Source organism: Brienomyrus brachyistius, chromosome 4, assembly GCF_023856365.1.
Source record: "Brienomyrus brachyistius isolate T26 chromosome 4, BBRACH_0.4, whole genome shotgun sequence".
Lineage (NCBI taxonomy): Eukaryota > Metazoa > Chordata > Actinopteri > Osteoglossiformes > Mormyridae > Brienomyrus > Brienomyrus brachyistius.
In genome coordinates, this window is record NC_064536.1 from 15,948,255 (window position 1) to 15,965,841 (window position 17,587).

At 44.0% G+C, this 17,587-nt stretch overlaps 2 protein-coding genes across 7 annotated transcripts; one reads left to right on the forward strand and one right to left on the reverse strand.

Annotated features, from left to right (window-relative positions):
- Positions 1-362: 362 nt before the first annotated feature.
- LOC125740694 (E3 ubiquitin-protein ligase TRIM63-like) lies at positions 363-16,351 on the forward strand. 6 transcript variants are annotated; one of them, XM_049012204.1, is made up of 10 exons: positions 363-764; positions 1,014-1,186; positions 4,831-5,014; positions 6,976-7,071; positions 7,514-7,747; positions 7,957-7,979; positions 8,520-8,644; positions 9,484-9,809; positions 12,165-12,228; positions 16,108-16,351. In XM_049012204.1, the coding sequence occupies exons 1-10, from the start codon at positions 378-380 to the stop codon at positions 16,113-16,115; spliced, it is 1,620 nt and encodes a 539-aa protein (XP_048868161.1). In that variant the 5' UTR covers positions 363-377; the 3' UTR covers positions 16,116-16,351. The 6 variants fall into 6 exon arrangements, 5 of the variants coding, with proteins under 5 accessions (XP_048868161.1, XP_048868163.1, XP_048868160.1 ...); XR_007397738.1 differs by having other exon boundaries at positions 364-764; positions 9,484-9,783; XM_049012206.1 differs by lacking the exon at positions 12,165-12,228.
- On the reverse strand, positions 12,900-13,924 carry LOC125740705 (corticoliberin-like). The gene is made up of 2 exons (XM_049012229.1): positions 13,873-13,924; positions 12,900-13,414 (listed from the first exon to the last, which is right to left on the reverse strand). Exons 1-2 carry the CDS (start codon positions 13,907-13,909, stop codon positions 12,900-12,902), a joined length of 552 nt encoding a protein of 183 aa, XP_048868186.1. The 5' UTR covers positions 13,910-13,924.
- Positions 16,352-17,587: the final 1,236 nt, after the last annotated feature.

Genomic DNA, 17,587 nt, shown 5'->3' on the forward strand with positions numbered 1-17,587 from the left:
GGAAGAATGCGCCTCAGGGTTGCTAACTCTAACGCATCTGGCGTGACACTCACACTTTCAGACTCCTACGCTCCAGCAGTATTATTCCACTATAAACCTAAAATTTGGTACATCAAAAGCGCTGTGGCAGTTTTGCAAACCCTATAGACTATTTACATGGCAATAAAAACTATTACATGCATATCAATACGTGTGCATGTGTGTGCAGAGTTATCTCGAATTAAAAATCTCACGCCATTCCAGCTGACCAAAGCTGTCAGCCCTGCGGACTGCTGCAGGCACGCGCTGCCCCACTCAGAGAAGCGCCGCCCCTTCCTGTGTCGGGAGTGACACCAGCTGCTCTTGCCTGTGCTGTTTGCATATATGGTCAAGTGAGCATGGCAACCTTTGACGTACTGGCTTCTAAAAACAGCGTTGACCCCCACTGCTTGACCATGCTGCAGTGCCAGCTGGGAAGGAAAGCTCATAGGAGTCATTTGGATAAGTCGACATTGTTTCGAGGGGGGACACAAACAACCTCTTTGCTGAGTCATATCTTTTGGGGGCTCAGTCTTTCCCCTCAAAGCGCACACACCCCACCCAGGGCGTTGTGCCGTGTGATGAACGTCTCAGTGGAGTACTTATATATCAAGAAGCCGAGAACCATGGACAGCCTGGAGAAGCAACTGATCTGCCCCATTTGCTTGGAAATGTTCACCAAGCCGGTGGTGATCTTGCCCTGCCAGCATAATCTCTGCCGGAAGTGTGCGAGTGACATCTTCCAGGTACGCTCCTAGCAAGGGCTTTTTGGCCCATGCTGATGAATCTGTGAATATCGGTTCAGATTCCTTTGGTAAAGCTTTGCATTCTTTTGTGTTTAATATGTTTTTTCTTGCTCTTTGCTGTGTTTCCACTGACTGCGGTGAATATTGTCACCCATACAACGACAGGAAGTGTAGTTTTGGGTACAGATTTGCCCTGTTTTCCTGTAAAGTTTTTATTTATTTTTACTGGATCTCCGTTGCTGTTTCCAGGCCTCAAACCCATACCTGCCAACCAGGGGGGGAACCACAGTAGCATCAGGGGGGCGGTTCCGGTGCCCATCCTGTAGGCATGAGGTGGTTCTGGACCGACACGGCGTGTATGGGCTACAGCGTAATCTGTTGGTGGAGAACATCATTGATATGTACAAGCAAGAGAGCAGCAGGTGAGACACCTCCCCCCCCCCCCCCCCCCCCCCCCTTCGAAGCCTAATGGAAACTGGACAGTCTAACATGAACAGTCATACACATGCTATAATTTCACAAACTACTGTTTACATGAAGCTGAAACGTCTGTTGAATGGGGAATATTGTCACATGCATCATTGACCTACCTGTGGGGGCCAGCTGGGATGGCAACAACAGGGACTGTCATCACCGTAATTATTATCAAGAGTTATAATGAGTCATCACAGGGGAGGCCAACAATATGCTCCTGTGTACAAACAACTGTTGGGGCTTTAATGGTCACCGAACATATAGGGACGAACGCTTACAGGAATAGGCCCTGAAGTTGATGGAATCATGGACCGAAGCTCTCAGAGGGAATGATGTCCACATAAACAATAGCAACAGTGGGAGGGACCCTGAACGAGATGCAGAGCATTAATCACAGGATTACAGGCTATTTGTCACGCACAGGGAGAAATTCCCTTCCCGCACTAATACCAGATTGCCATGGTTCTCTGCTAAGCCAGACTGGCCATATATGTTTGCATTTATATAGCAAAAGAGACATATAAGAGAAGCAGTTAATGTATAGCAAGTACATAGCTGTCGAGGACCTAGTTTAAGCTGCTAGGCTGAGCTTCAAGTGATTGATCAAAAACATGTGTGGGGTAGTTATGGGCAAAAGCTGTAAAAACACTTCCTTAAAACCTTACATTTATAACCTGAAATCCTATAGCCTTGACATTAAATAGACAGACCCAGGCACAACATATAATTTAAAAAAGTCTACTCCATATCTAATGAGAGAGAATGAATAAAGTGGTTCTTTCTTATAACTTAAAATTGAAGATTTTACCATAGATTTTGTGTCTTGGGAATACCTTTGCATTTTTGAGTTTACAGGGGACAGATTTATTGTTATTTATTGGTTTAAAATTTTTGTGTTAAAATTCTTGACCGACGTATGTCATGTTGCAGATGTAAAAGTGACGAGTAACCTGAAAGGATGCTGGCTTAGTGCACTGTGTGACACTGAAAAAATGTCTTTGGAAAATAAGTGTCTGCAGGTCAACAACTAGTCCAGAGTTAAAGCTCTCCTCTCTTTGAACTTTTGGTTGATGTGTATTATTTTATGATCAATCATAAACAAGCTCTATGGTTGCTGGTGACTGGGACCTGGCCAGTAACGTGAATTTCCTCATCATGTGCCCAGAATGTCAGCTGACCATATAAGTGAGAATATCAACAACAACATCTCACACTCTGAACTTCTCACCTTACATCCTATGTAAAGTATGACAAATATAATGTATTATATTTAAAGGTTGCACATTCAGAAAGGAATCTGTAGTCCAGCAATTAAAACAGTGAATTCATCTCACTTAAAGAATATTCATTGTTGTTTTTGCATTCTGGTTACTGAATGTGCTCCCTTTGTCGGGTCATTTCTATCAATCAGCCTGAAATTTCTCTGGCTGTCAAACTAGGCCGTCAAACAGAAGCTTTTGTTAAACTTCGAAAGATTATTTTCCTCCGCGACGTAGAACACAGATTTAACAGCTGTAAGTGAGATTGACATCTCCGTTTCCATGACAGAAAGGCAGAGTTGTTCATTTAATAGCTTGCATTCATCAGCACTTTGTAGAGTTTATAAAGACTGTAAGATGCAGGTTAACTTATTTAAAGAGGATGATTTTTGAGGCATGGTGGTGCAGTGGTTAGCACTGTTGCCTCACACCTCTGGGACCCGGGTTCGAGTCTCCGCCTGGGTCACATGTGTGTGGAGTTTGCATGTTCTCCCCAGTAGGATAAGCGGTTTGGAAAATGGATGGATGGATGGATTTTTGAGGCTGCCTAATAAGGGAGGCATGCATAGGTAACCTACATCTCATCATTCATTAGATAAAGGGGGAGTTTCATTACCATGTTGGTTTTTGATGGTAATTGACTTTTTTCATTTCTATATTGGGAGTGTGATGCAGTGTTTGCGTGTTTGCTAGCCAAACTCATGCAAAGGGGAAAGCCCTGACAAGGTCCATGGTAGGTACAACTGCTCCTCTGTCACACAGTTTAGACTTTACTATCCATGAAGCGGCTGCTTCTTCTTTGAGGTGACCCACACACCAACCTTAGGATCTGATTATTAGGATCTGACTTGGCCCTCCAGATATAAACCAGTTTCAAAAAGCCTTCGTTAACCCATTGACTTCCAGTGAGGTTTACTGAATGGCCTCCAGAGTTCCCAGGTTACAAAACTGTTGTGGATTTGGGACAGTTTTTTTTTTTAGGTCAGAAGCTGCCAGAATCCATCCAGGTGCAAGGTGTAAAAGCTCTCCTCAGCATGCTGCGGCGATGCTGCATGTTTTCAAAGCCTTTGGCCTTTTATTAGCTCACAAACTTACTGACAGGGGATGCAACATCTACGAAACCCATGGTGGGCCATGACCTCATAGACAGTGGCCCAATACAAGCAGTCAAACACCAGGCTGACTGATGGAACAGTAATGGCATCTCCCGATTCTCTACAGCATCTGTTAGAACAACAGTGCCCAATTAAAATTTCAACTCAATTCAGTTTTATTTGTATAGCGCATTTTCGCAACATTACATTGTCTCAGAGCGCTTTGCATATTCCCTGTTGGCAGTGGTTGCTTAATGGACAGGGAAGTGCCCTTGTAATTGAATTGAAATTGCTGGTTCGAGGCCCCCCCAACCAACAAAGCACCGCTGAGGTACCCTGAGCAAGGTACCTCTCCCAAGCACTGCTCCCCGGGCGCTGAATTAGCTGCCCCCTGCTATGTCACGATGCTGCACATGAGTTAAATGCAGAGGACACATTTTGTTGGGGTGTGTCAACAATGACCACTGATCACCTAATTCTAAATTCTGCTCAAAGCCCCTAGTGAACAAACTAGGAACGACAGTAGCAACAAAAAAACTCCCTAGAAGGAAGAAACCTTGGGAGGACCCAGACTCGAAGGGGGAGCCCATCCTCCAGGGGCTGATGGAGGAAGTCAAATGAGCAGAATGTCTGCTAAGGCATGACAGTGTCACAATAAATATCTCCCAGAAGGCTATATCTACCAAATCACTACCGCTTACGAAGCCCAATTCAGGAGAGGTAATTGTGAAAATCTTAGACAACAAATAGTAATAGTCATTGGACAAGTCTGCCATGATGGGCTCCATCTTGCATGCCTGTGAGATCATTACAGTGTCTAGGGGAACACCAGGATTTAACCAAAGAAAGACAGTAACCAAGGGCTTGAAGCTGCAAAAGATTGTCTCCTTATTACCAAAGGTGGAGATTTCAGATCCGGAGAGTACAAATCCGGACCAAGATTTTGTTTCAATCACCCAGTTGAGTCCTCTGTGACTGTGACTCTCTTATACTCAGTTGGTTGGTTGAAACAAAATCTTGGTCGGGATTCATACTCTCTGGACCAGAAATCTCCAGCTCTGCTTATCACTCATCCATCCATTGAACATTCAGCTTTGCTGTCAGCAAATTCTTCATCACCGCTGATGAAAGTGTCAACTGTATTATGAGAATACTAGTAATAATTAATCAAGTCCTGTACATAAATAGTTTGAGTCACGACCTCAAAGCAACCTTGACCGTGTTTGTGAACCTTGGCAGCGGAGGCACCAAGCCCAGTCCGGAGAGGAAGAGTGAGCAGCCCCTGTGCGAGGAGCACGGAGAGGAGAGGATTAACATCTACTGTGTGACCTGTGCCGTGCCCACCTGCTCTCTGTGCAAGGTGTTCGGCTCTCACAAGGACTGTCAGGTGGCACCGCTCAACAGCGTCTACCAGGCACAGAAAGTGAGTCTCCCTCACACACCAAGACACACACATAGACTTTTGTTGACTGAATCATTCGTAATATTGGATTTGGTGTGTGGCTCATCAAGTTAAGCTGCTGTGCTCCTGATCAGAACATTTCCACTTCAAATTCTAAGTTCAATGGAGTAATTTAGCTAATGAGCCCTCAAACATGACCCTTAACTCTCAATTGCTCTGGGGACTGTTACCCTACTTTGCCCAAAACAATAGACATTTTGAGTAAATGTGATAGCTAAATAAATATTTATATATAAAGTACACTATTTGGACAAAAGTATTGGAACAAACCTCTTAGCCATTGAATTCAAGTGTTCTATTCAGATCCATTGCCAGCATTCATAAAATCAAACACCTAGCCGTGCAGTCAGGTTTAGAAACGTTTGTGAAAGAATGGGTCGTTCTGAAGGGCTCAATGAATTCAAGCGTGGTTCTGTCATAGGATGCCACCTTTGCAGTAAGTCAGTTCATGAAATTTCTTCCTTGCTAGATATTCCACTGTCAGCTGTAAGTGGTTTTATTGAAAAGTGGAAGCGTTTAGAAACAACTGAATCTCAGCCACAAAGTGGCAGACCATGTAATGTAACAGCACGGGGTCGCTGAGTATTGAGGTGCATAGTGTGTAAAAGTTGCTAATGCTTTGTCGACTCAATAACTGCAGAGTTTCAAACTTCCCCTGGTATTAACTCCAGTATAATAACTGTGTGCCGGGAGCTTCATGGAATAGGCTTCCATGGCCAAGCAGCTGCATGCAAGCCTCACATCACCAAGTGTAATGCCAAGTGTCAGATGGAGTGGTGTAAATCACACCACCACTGGACTCTGGAGAAGTGGAAACATGTTCTGTGGAGTGATGAATCGCGCTTCTCTGTCTGGCAGTCTGATGGACGAGTCTGGGTTTGGTGAATGCCAGGAGAACGTTATCTGTCTGGCTGCATTGTGCCAAAAGTAAAGTTTGGTGGAGGAGGGATAATGGTATGGGGGTGTTTTTCAGGGATTGGACTAGACCCCTTAGTTCCAGTGGAACTCTTAATGCTTCCGTATACCAAGACATTTTGAACAATCCTATGCTTCGAACTTTGTGGGAACAGTTTGTTCCAGCATGACTGTGCCCCAGTGCACAAAGCAAGGTCCATAAAGACATGGTTGATGAATCTGGTGTGCAAGAACATGACTGGCCCACACAGAACCTTGACCTCAACCCCATCAAACACCTTTGGGATGAACTAGAATGGAGACTGCAAGACAGGCATATATCCAATGTCAATGACTGACCTCACAAATGGTCTTCTGGATGAATGGGCAAAAATTCCCACAGACACACTCCAAAATCTCGTGGAAAGCCTTCCCAGTAGAGTGGCATGCAGAGGTGGGGGGGGGGGCAACTTCATTCTGACACGTATGAATTTATAATGGGGTGTTATGAACATTACTCTGCGATGGGCTGGCCCCCCGTCCTGGGTTGTTCCCTGCCTCGTGCCCATTGCTTTCGGGATAGGCTCCGGACCCCCCGCGACCCTGTAGGATAAGCGGTTTGGAAAATGGATGGATGAACATTCCTTTAGATGGAATGGGCAGGCGACTACCCAGGGTTGGTTCCTGCCTGCACCCATTGTTTCCGGAATAGGCTTTGGTTTCCCCCCCCCCACCTTCGCGACCCCAATTGGGATTAAGCGGGTTCGGAAAATCGATGGATGGATAGAAATAGGCAGGTGTACCAATACTTTTGTCCATATAGTGTACCTTATGAAATTACAAATATAACAGGTCATATCACGAGATTTATTAATATTAATATTAAGTTATATTAATTAATATCAGGTATATACATTGTTAAAGCTGGGATATATAGCATCTTGCACGTGTTTGCCTTTCTGTTTGTGCACGTCTCTGTTTATGTGTGTAACGCTGATGATCCTCCATGTGTTTGTGTGCCTGTTTAGTCGGAGCTTTCAGACAGCATTGCTATGCTCGTGGGTAACAATGACCGGATGCAGGGCATCATCAGTCAGCTGGAAGAGATGTGCAAGACTATTGAAGTGAGTTTCCCTTGCAAGCAGACCTGCAGCTGGACACACCCAGAAACCACGCAGGCCATTCCCACATGAGCCGAGGCCACGCCCACCTGGAGGTGTCACTGCGGAGCCTCTCCCACCTTGATTGGGATGCCGGTCCATTCCACTGTAGATGCAGATGTACTCTCAGTCGCTAACTGTGAGAAATTTAGACACTCCATTTACTCTGGCTGCAGCGAAAGAACGTGCAAATTCCACACACACACACATAATGGAGACTGGATTCAATCCCCCAGCTCTGGTGGTGTGACGCAACAGTGCTAAAGTTTACAGTTATCAAGATAATAAAATGTCAAAGCTTAAAGAGCACCCCCTAGTGGAGGCTGGAGAAACTTGGCCCACCTCCAGCCTGCAGTTGTGGCCAATCCTCTCTTCCCACCCAAAAGACCTCTGATACCTCTTGTAGGAAAACGGCCGGAGGCAGAAGTCGCAAGTGTGCGAGAAGTTCGACAACCTGTACTCCGTCCTGGAGGAGCGAAAGACCGAGATGACCCTGAAGATCAACGGCGAGCAAGAAGAGAAGCTGGACTACATCCACAGCCTGCAGAGAAAATATGGGGATCATCTGGAGATGATGTCCAAGATTGTGGAGACTGGTATCCAAACCATGGATGAGCCCGAGATGGCTCTGTTTCTGCAGGCAAGTAGATATGAACCTCCGGGATAGTAAAAGCATTCTGATTCTGATTCTCTAAACTCACCCATCCTCTCAGGCGGGCGTGGAGCTCATTTATAAGTTAGGCGACCAGAACATGCATCACTCATTAAGAGATTATATGTATTAAACCATAAGCTTTGTGCTCAAAATAAAAAAGACTATTCTTTAATGTGCTTTCTTCTTTTTCACAGAATGCAAAGCCTCTTCTACAGAAGTAAGCAACTTTGTTCATGTTTTGGGTTTTGTTTTACGGCAGTGTTTCACAATACGGCCCACGTTTTTGCTACCTCTGAGCTCCCTGACAGACAATCCACATTTTTGCTCCCTCCCGGTGGCAAAAACGTGGACTGTATGTGAGTCCCCGAAGACCAGATTGGGAAACACTGTTTTAGCACATGGGAGATTTAATTACACAGAAATGTTCTGAGGGCAGAAAGAGAAATGATTGATTCAAAGAGATAACTAATCAGATTTTAAGGGAGGTGGGTCCAAGTAACTAGAGGAGGTGGGACCGACCAATCAGATGTCTTGGTCTGGCCTCCTCTAGTTGCTTGGATCCACCTCCTCTACAACCTGATTGGTTATCACTCTGAACCACTCATTTTTTATTCTGCCCTCAAAACATTTTTGCACAAGTAAAACTCCAATTGAGCTCCAATTGATGTTTTTGGGTTTTTAAAGCAAACAGCATGCACCAATTCTCCTAAGCTTCTCTACATACTGTTAGGTGAAGTGCGATCTTTTCCTTGGTCAGGATCACAGAAGCCTCCAACATTTCCCACTTGGATAAGGTGGAGCGGGGTTACGAGAATATGGATCACTTCACCACCAGCTTTCAGCGAGAGGCCAGGGCTATCCGTAACGTAGACTTTGTCAAAGGTAAGACTGGACGGCAGTGGAATACAAACTTTTTTTAACAGGGTTCCCTTTGGGCTGAAATTGTTCCTCCAAGCATTTACTAAGCAGTTTTCTCTTCATAAACTTTTATTACATTGCTAGTCATAACAGTTTCTTGTATTCAGTATGTGGTGCCTGTGCTTTTATTTTAATGTGTTCGCATCATATTACTCTGCAGAGATTTGAAGTTCACATTGTTTTTTTCAATATCTCTAAAGGTTGCAGTTTTTAATTAGGTCTGCCCCCCCCCCCCCCCCCCACCTGAAACCTCCCCACACATAGTTCTCTGTTCTTTTCCCTCACCCGCAGGATTCCCTGCAATTTTCCCGACAATTCTTTGTCGTCCCCCCCCCCCCCCCCCCCAGATTGAATACCTCTGCTGTTAGGGGTTAATACCAGGGAGGGTAATGGACAAGAACCGAATGGGATTTAATAGGACAAAAGGAGAATTGGACAGAAACAAATGGGTTACATTTATTTTAAATTAAGGATTTGTAAGTAATTGAAGCAACTTCACCCAGAGTAAATTAAAAATTAATTTGTTTATCAAATTAATCATGTGTTTGTTGATCCAAGGGGGTAACTTTGGGTTGAACATTGGGGGGGGGGGGAGTTGAGGTCTCCACCTATTTTGTGATTATTTGGAAGGGAGGGTTGTATTGACCAGTTCATGTTCTGATCAGAGGACTGGATTTTTTTTCAAAAATATTTGACTGCCTGCAGTTGTATTGTTGCTGTTCTTGAACACCCATCTCATGTGTAAAAACAAATTCTTTATTAGTGATATTGCATGTCACTCGTGTGCTGTGCAAACTGAGCAGATGAGGAGGATGAGGAAGAAGATGACGAAGAGGAGGAGGGAGCAGAAGAGGGCGGAGAGGAGAGCGAGACGGCAGCAGCAGGTCATGCGGGCGCGTCGCAGGCGGGGGCAGCCGTCGGGGGTGGTGCACAGCCAAAGCAGCTGCAGCAGAAAACGGCTCCACACGCGCCAGTCGGGGCACCCCAGGGAGCACCCACAACCCCGCCTACAGCCACGCCCATGGCCACACCCACAACCCCGCCTACAGCCACGCCCCTGGCCACACCCACAACATCCCCTGCCGCCACACCCTCGGCCCCAGGTCAGCTGCCTGAAACCCCGGCGCAGGTGAGACTGAGCTCCAAGTGGTGGGAGCATGGGACAACCTAGCAGCATAGGTGGAAAGCTCAGATCCAGAAAGTAAAAATCCGGACCAAGATTTTGTTTCAACCAACCAATTGAGTGGGGATGACTAAATCAAGCTTCATGAACCATTTGCTGTGTTTTTCTGGCACCACTAGATGGTGCTCTCTTTTAAAAAATGAAGCTCAAGGCATGCGCCACAGTAAACTAAGAGCACTGCTGTGGAGTAGTCTGGATTTTTACCTTCTGGACCTAAACTTTACAACTCTGGCTAGCAGGCACACTTCACCGGGCCTCACCACGTTAAAAGTGGTATGTAAAGTCGTATTCTTCATTTGACCCCCCGCCCTGTGTGATTTCACTTTCCCTTAATAGAGTTCAAGATGCAGCAAGACAGATCTTTAAACAAGCTTTAAGCTTCAGATCCTGACATAAAGCTAAATTAATTCCAGGCGTGGCCTGCTTCTTAAGGAGCCAGAGCGCATCTAGGCTGAGCTTCTACTGAGGGGCCAGTAACAAATGCAAGTTAGCACTGGAGCACGAGCTGTACAATACAAAAGAGGGGAGTTTTTCCAAATGAAACACTTTGAGGACTATGTTCCGACTGGGAAAAAATCCACGAGGAGAGGGATGGCCGACGCAGACGGAGCAGGTCAGCAGTGTGGCGGAGACACACACTCACATGTACACGCACAAAGCAGCCGACATCCGTGTTTGTCCGTGTTTCTGTTTTCTCCCGTTGGCATTTTGTTTGTGAAGTGGAATGGTAGATTTACTTGACATCCCGCCGTGGTCTGGCGCTGAGAGCGACCGGGTAACCCCCAGCAGGGTTCCTTGTCTGAAGGCCGCAGGGGACTTAGGTTGCCATCTCTGTGAGGCACGCCACTCTGCATCCAGGGAAACAAAGCTTTTACATCAATTTATCATCAATGAAAGTAACGCGGGGTTCATTCCGTTCTGCTTCCAAGAAAAGCTACTATGTGCTAAATGCTCAATTTGTCTCTAATGCATGTCAGTAATTTGGAAATTTAGAGTAGGAGGTTTGTATTGCAGTTGTGTTTTGTAATTTTACCAGGTCGATGTAAATGAGTTTCACACCTATGGAGTCATTCTGTGGTATTGATATTGTTTCACGGGTAATTAACTTCCTGCTAGTTTTCTGTTCATATAACTCATATGAAGAATAGTTTTTCCCTCAAGTCCTTTTCAAATCTTTAGAGAACAATTAGGGGGTGACTTTTTTCCTAATAAAATTCACAGCACGGTTTCTCAGTCATGGTTTGATGGAAGTAGTGGATTGCATTCTCCTGTCGGTGTATGTGTTGCTGATTCTCAAAGTACAACGCCAGAACGGTCGACAAGTGTCCCCCAGAGCAAGCAGAATAATGCGTAATGACTTACAGAAGGCTGACCACAGCATTAAGGTACAGTGTGATTTCGCCTTCCCGCGGAGAAGCGTGCTTAGTCACGTGACGTCACTGCTCTGCTCTGATCACAGTACAGTCGCTGGAATATGAATTAATTCCCAATGCAGTACCATTCCCCATTAACGCGTTTAAAACGCAGCACTGCGTCCATTTTAGTAGCGGTGATGCAAAGAGGCGCTAAAAACCGGTAAATCTCAAATGTATTAGAATTGCGTCACGCCTGAATTGTGAATGTCTTAATAATAATGTATTAAATAAAATAATTGCAGCGTACGCATCTGGGAAAGACAATAATTACTCGTTGTTGGTTGTCAGCGATTAGCAAGACATTTCGCAGTTACTAAGTTAATTGGAATAAAAAGACCCCCCCCCCCTTCATCCGCTATGTGTATAGTTCATTGTAATTATATTTGCGTATCTTTCAGATATTTTTTCCATATTAAATATGGAAGGTGATTTTTTGCCTGTAAATACTTAAGGTATTTGGCGTGGGACGTTGCATTATAAGCGTGTCTTTACATAGATTTGATGCAATTATCATCTGTTGAGCATTATTTTAAATATAACCACGGTGTTTATCATGGTGGCCAAAAAGAAGTTTTATGTGATCTGTTAATGAGAAATATCAGCATGATAAAATTAATGGTTACCTGTGCAGCAGAGTGAAAAAAAAATTCGAAATGTCTTACGAAGATTTTAATATTTTACTGATTTATTGTAAAAATATTAATGCGTTAAAACCACAGATTTTCTAGCAAGTATACGCTTGTCTGTGGGCAGTAGCTTCTATAGCTTCGAGGTTTTGAGAAGAAACGTTTGCAAATTATGAAATTTTATTAAATTATGGCGTCATTAGACGGGCATTTCTGAGCGGCTGGGGCTCAGTAGCATTTTCCTTATTTCTGTTTTCTAGGCGTCTTCTGATTCTGCTACCGGAGCAGCCGGGCAGAGCAGCGCTCAAAACCCAGATGACAAAGGTGGAGATGGACCCCGCCATGTCTTCTCTTTCTCCTGGCTAAACTCCCTCCAATAATGCTTCTCTTCCTGCGACTAGTTTAATTTAGTGTAACTGAGGGCTGAGCTCAAACGCAGCTCTGCAGTGGGCAATAAGGCCAGTCACGCGGACACTGTCACCGTAGCCTAAGTTTTACGCGTTTTGCTCTGGATGCAACAACTGTGTGAACAAGTAGGAAACACGGTGCAGACGGAGCACGCAAAACTACACAACAATAAAGTTAATCTCAGCACCTTTTTTTAATGCTTTTATTAAAAACATATTTGAAAGATATTCTTTTTGCACAACAAAAATGACTGGTTGCTCACACCATGTTTATTATTAAACAAACATTTTAAAGTACAGTACGGCATTCTTATGTCTGTAAAATCTCGAATTCTACTGCTAAAAATAATTGTATGTTTTTTTTAAACTTCCTAATGAGCAATAGTACAACAGTTAGGCTACACAATAAAATTACAGTATTCCTGTATTAGGATAAAGGAAATGTGTAATGATCAATTTGCCGAATGCAATTCCCCGCACAGCCTCCTGGTTCTAAAATAAATACAAATCCTGTTTAAGTAATAAATAAAACTAAATAACGCAGTATATGCAACTGTGTGTGTAGTGGTAGCAAATTTGATGTCACGGCTATTTCCCAAAAATGTCCATCATTTTCCGGTTGCTGTGCGCTTGTTGGGCTAACTGCTCAGCCCGTGCCATCTCCAGCACTTCTCGGAGGAGGTGGAAGGTCAGGTCTAATGAAATGGGAGCTTCATCAGACCGCTTCTCTTTCTCCATCGTGTCATCAAGTTGGTTTGCGTAGCCGCTCACGAACCGAGCGATGTCTCCAACTTTTCCTCGCAAGAGACGCTGCGTGAGGTTCAGCTGCAGGGCTCGGTTGATGGTTGGTGAAGAAAAATCGAGGGGCGTTTTCGGCTTCGGAACCAGAGGGTTCTGATCTCCGAGCCGAATGAAATACTCCTCTCCCATTCGCAAAAGGATAGGAAGAGATTGCTGCTGTAGATCAGATTGAGGACCAAGCGCTGGTTGCGCAGCGCCCGGAATTTCAACGGCTCTGCATTCATAGCGCGGTAGAAAGAAAACGAGCAGGATCACGGTGGAAAGAAAGAAATTGAGCTTCATTTCAAGGAGTCGTTGGGAATCTGGAGAAAAGAAGATCGCATACTATAATCCACCTTATAGTTTACCATGACTATTCCAACTTTTTTTTCGGGAAGGATCAGGAAGTATTCATCCTAAAATGCAGAATGTTCCTAAGGCTATATATTATGGTTGCACGTTGCTTGTAAAAAATGAATTAAATAGTTTATTCTAATTTTGCTGTTGTGATATTCTGTTTTTCAGTTTAGCAGTAATTTAAAATCCACTTTTGGTGACTGATATTTATTATTCATGTTTCTACATCTATAAGTGCTGGTGATAGGAATTTTCGATTACCGGAAAATGAAAAACATAACATAAAAAAGACGCATGCAATGTTTGTCACAGTTAATAAATAATTAGAGCATAGTTTGTAAGATAAAATAGCTGAAATAAAAAAATGTCACAGTACCTTGATGAAACAAACTTCAAAGTTGGTTTATCCCATACCTGAGCTCACCGTTATAGTAAATTAGTCTCTGGAAGCCGATGTTCATTCGTTGAAATGTGGCTTTTCCTGGTTTTGATTGTGGTCTATCAAGAAACCTTTTACAAGACGCATTCAAAGCAAAGGGTGGCTACTTGACTTTTATAGCTTAGACCTGTAGCAAAAAGGATACGCTGAGTTGATATTCGGCGCCTGCGCAGACGAGCGCTGGTAAATACCTGAATGAACAAGGGGAATTAAAATAGATGAGTCATAAAATAATTGCTTTGCGCACTTTCTCTTCGTTAAGAATACCAATTACATTAAATGGACTCAGATATGTGACCGTAACTATGTAGTGTCCAATTAAAGCTGACAAGCAATGCCCCCAGTGTTTCAAAATATAGACACAATTCATTTGCACTTAATTACATACGGTATGTTTTACTTTTAAAACTTGATTAGTATCCTACCACTATATTTTCAGTTACATAACATGACTGTTGACTTGTCTTGTTTTTTTTCCCTACGGAGACTAATGTTACTGTGTGCAAGACGATTGTGCGTGATTTACCATTCTGAAATGATTAGTCTTAAGTGTATTATTTTCACTGTAACACTATTTTGGTAATTTAGAAAATTAAACAGTAGCACAGGTTGGAAACAGGTTGTACAAACCATTGGACGGTGATTCGGTAATACAATGCTGATTTGGCAGCAGTATAACATTTTTCAGTATAACAATATATTTTCCCAGTATAGCAAAGAATCCATCGCTATGAGTGGCCCATATTTCTAAAAGTATAGAATATAGGTAAAACATATCATTTCGTATCTGTTACGGCACCTGTAAAACGCAGTTTTCTTTTTTTTCTTCTTGGAGAAAGTTCACTTTCACTACAAAGTTACTTAAAATCTAACCTCCCGTGACGTAAGAGGTTGTCCCCAGTGAAACGTTAATGATTCACCCAAAGTCGCTTGGCTTGGAAAAGGTCACTGTTGTCTGTACTAGCCGACTCCGCTACCCACCCACGTCAGCTGGCCTCCCAGGAGAGAACCTGGTCTCCCGGGTCGTATCTCCACCCTTTTCCAAAACGACATGAAGATAGATCCCATGTTTTTGGTTGGCGGGCTCTGAGACTGAACTTCTGGCAGCAGCCTTGATGTATCTGATTGTTTCTGTATTAAGTCTATCGTGGTAAATATTAAAAGTGGTCGGGCATTATCCTCCAATTTTCATTTTTAGTTAATTATAACAAACGTTATGAAATCGTGAAATTAATGCCAAGTTAAAAACAACAGCAACAAAAAAAAACGTAGTTTAAATTTTTTTCGAAATTTGGCTTTGAACTGGAAAATGAATTAGAATTGCATCGTCGCTCTGTGTGTGGCGTTTGCATGTTCTCCCAGTGTCACAGTCCAAACACACAAAAAAAACTAATTGGCATTTCAAAATTGCCACGTGACCGGCAAACATCCCGACCCAGTCATCCCAAATCATTCTCCGTATTCTGTTTGAATTATCTGATCTTTAAGTAGGTGCATTTATCAGACTGAATTGTTTCTAAGAAGTCTATCCAGAGTAATGCTAGAACTCACGCCTTAATAGCAATATATGATGTACGTGTTTAGCTTGTATTGTTCTTTTAGCTGATAGGCTGGCGTGTGTGAGAGAAATGGAATCAGCTTTTGGCAGGCAGCTTTGATAATCTGTAATGATTTGACTCACATGTCCCTTTATCCTCTGTATTTTGCACAGATTGCCATGCATTTTATTTATTTTTTTTTCCACCCGTAACAGCTAAGACTGGAGGCCTGAATCTAGTTCAGACCCTGAAACACAAGTGTGATATGTGTGTTTGGATACAAAAAAAAGCCCAATATCTCAGCCGCAAATCATCCGCGTCATTCTGGGAGCGCTTAGCGGCAGCACGGCATGCGCTGTAGCTCAAGGCTGTCAGGCTCCTGCATGTGGGAGCAGCCGCAACAAGCCGCACGGCGCTGCGATGTCTGATCGGCGTGCGGGGGAGATGCCGGAGCCCGAGAAGCTGCGCCGAGCTATGTGCAACCCGGCGAGGGCTGTAGTCCTGCAGTGATGACTCACAGCTCTGCTGGCTCCACCTGTGATGGGTGGACTGATACTTAGCACTGGGCAGACTGGCCAGAAGACACCAGCGACACTGTAGTGATTCCCCTGTCCATAATCCGGCTCCGGGTTTTATGCTTTTCCCAGTTTTTCTTATACCCCCCTTTGTGTTTATTTTGCAGATACCTAAAAGTGCCATCGACTGTTTCCAGCTGACTTCGTCGATCTAGCACACTCCTGCTGGTCACATGTCCTACGGGTGGTGCTGTCCATGTGATTGGTTTTCAGTTTAACTTAACTTTTACGTCATGTATTAAATTATCAGCTGGAGTTCGATACTGCCGGTCAATTATTTTCTACTGCCAGAGGAAAATTACAAGACACCACTTGAACCACAGAAAGAAAATAAAGAATTCTGCAACAAAATCGCATCTTTCAGTAATTCAGTGTGGTTGTAGCCTGCAGTCAGATGTGACATGTAGAACACTATAGTGAATATGTCGAGACCGTGTGCACCATTTTGTGCTGTTAGTTCTCATAAAGGATCTAGAATGATAGACAGTCATCAAGTTCTACCCTCTGTGATGGTTTGACTGTCCCAAATGTAGTTTAGATGGCTGTTGTCTGGAAGTAAGATGCCTTCCGGTACACCTTGACATTAGCATGTTGCTAGTATGTCCTTCATGACGTTAGCTTAATGCTGGTTTAGGGCTGGGATTACAGATATCAATCAAGGGTAGATCCCGGACTAATGTTGTTATTATTACAGAGCACCAACAGAGTAAGAACCCAGCTCCTACCGGAGTAACTGAACCTTTAGCATAACGTGTCGTTTATGAAGTAGATGTTACCTTTTTTGCCTTTACCAGAAGTTCCTCCACTTGCATCCCTTGTTCCCGGCATCCCACACTCCTCTGTAGACCTCGGCTTTCTTTTAGAGATGCCTTTGATAAATTTTATGTAGTACCGTTGCTGACCTGTAGGAGGCAGAGGAGCCGCTGGGAGGCTGCATTATAGGCTGAAGGATGCATGTTTTTACAGAGGTCTTTGTAAAAGGAATGAAACGCAGTGCCACATGGAAGACCTCTTTCATTAGCAGGCACAGTCCCTATGGGCTGCAGGCTAGCAGAAGCAGCCACTGTGCCATGACACAGGCTGATAATTACCAACAGCAGGACGCCATCTGTTGGTTGTCCCAGGTAATGCATCTATTCCTGCAGGAAGAAGCAGTAAGAATTTATTCTGCACGAACAGCATGTCATGTATGGAAAATAACAGGCCATTATGGTCAGTTAAGTCCCATTGGCGGGAGTCTGCAGAACTTTGTTAAAATGCTTGACATAGGTATCAGGGGTCAGCCTGTATCAGTCCTTGCTGTTAGACTTTTGCAGCATTAGCCCTAGAGATGCACGGCCTCCGCTGATTTCCCCCGTGTATGCGCTCGCATGTCCCCCGTACCACGCACATGCCAGAGATGAAGGTGTTCTCGCTCGCTAATATCGGGCTTGCTGGGGGTGCTCTCATCAGCTCGAGCGGTCGTGCGTATTCTACTAAACATTCAGATTAGAAAGTGAAACTCACTATTTTTAAACTGGCAGCTTAAAGTCGGTGAATATTCAGCACGGGTAGCATCACTGTTATAGGGAAATGGGACGGAATTCA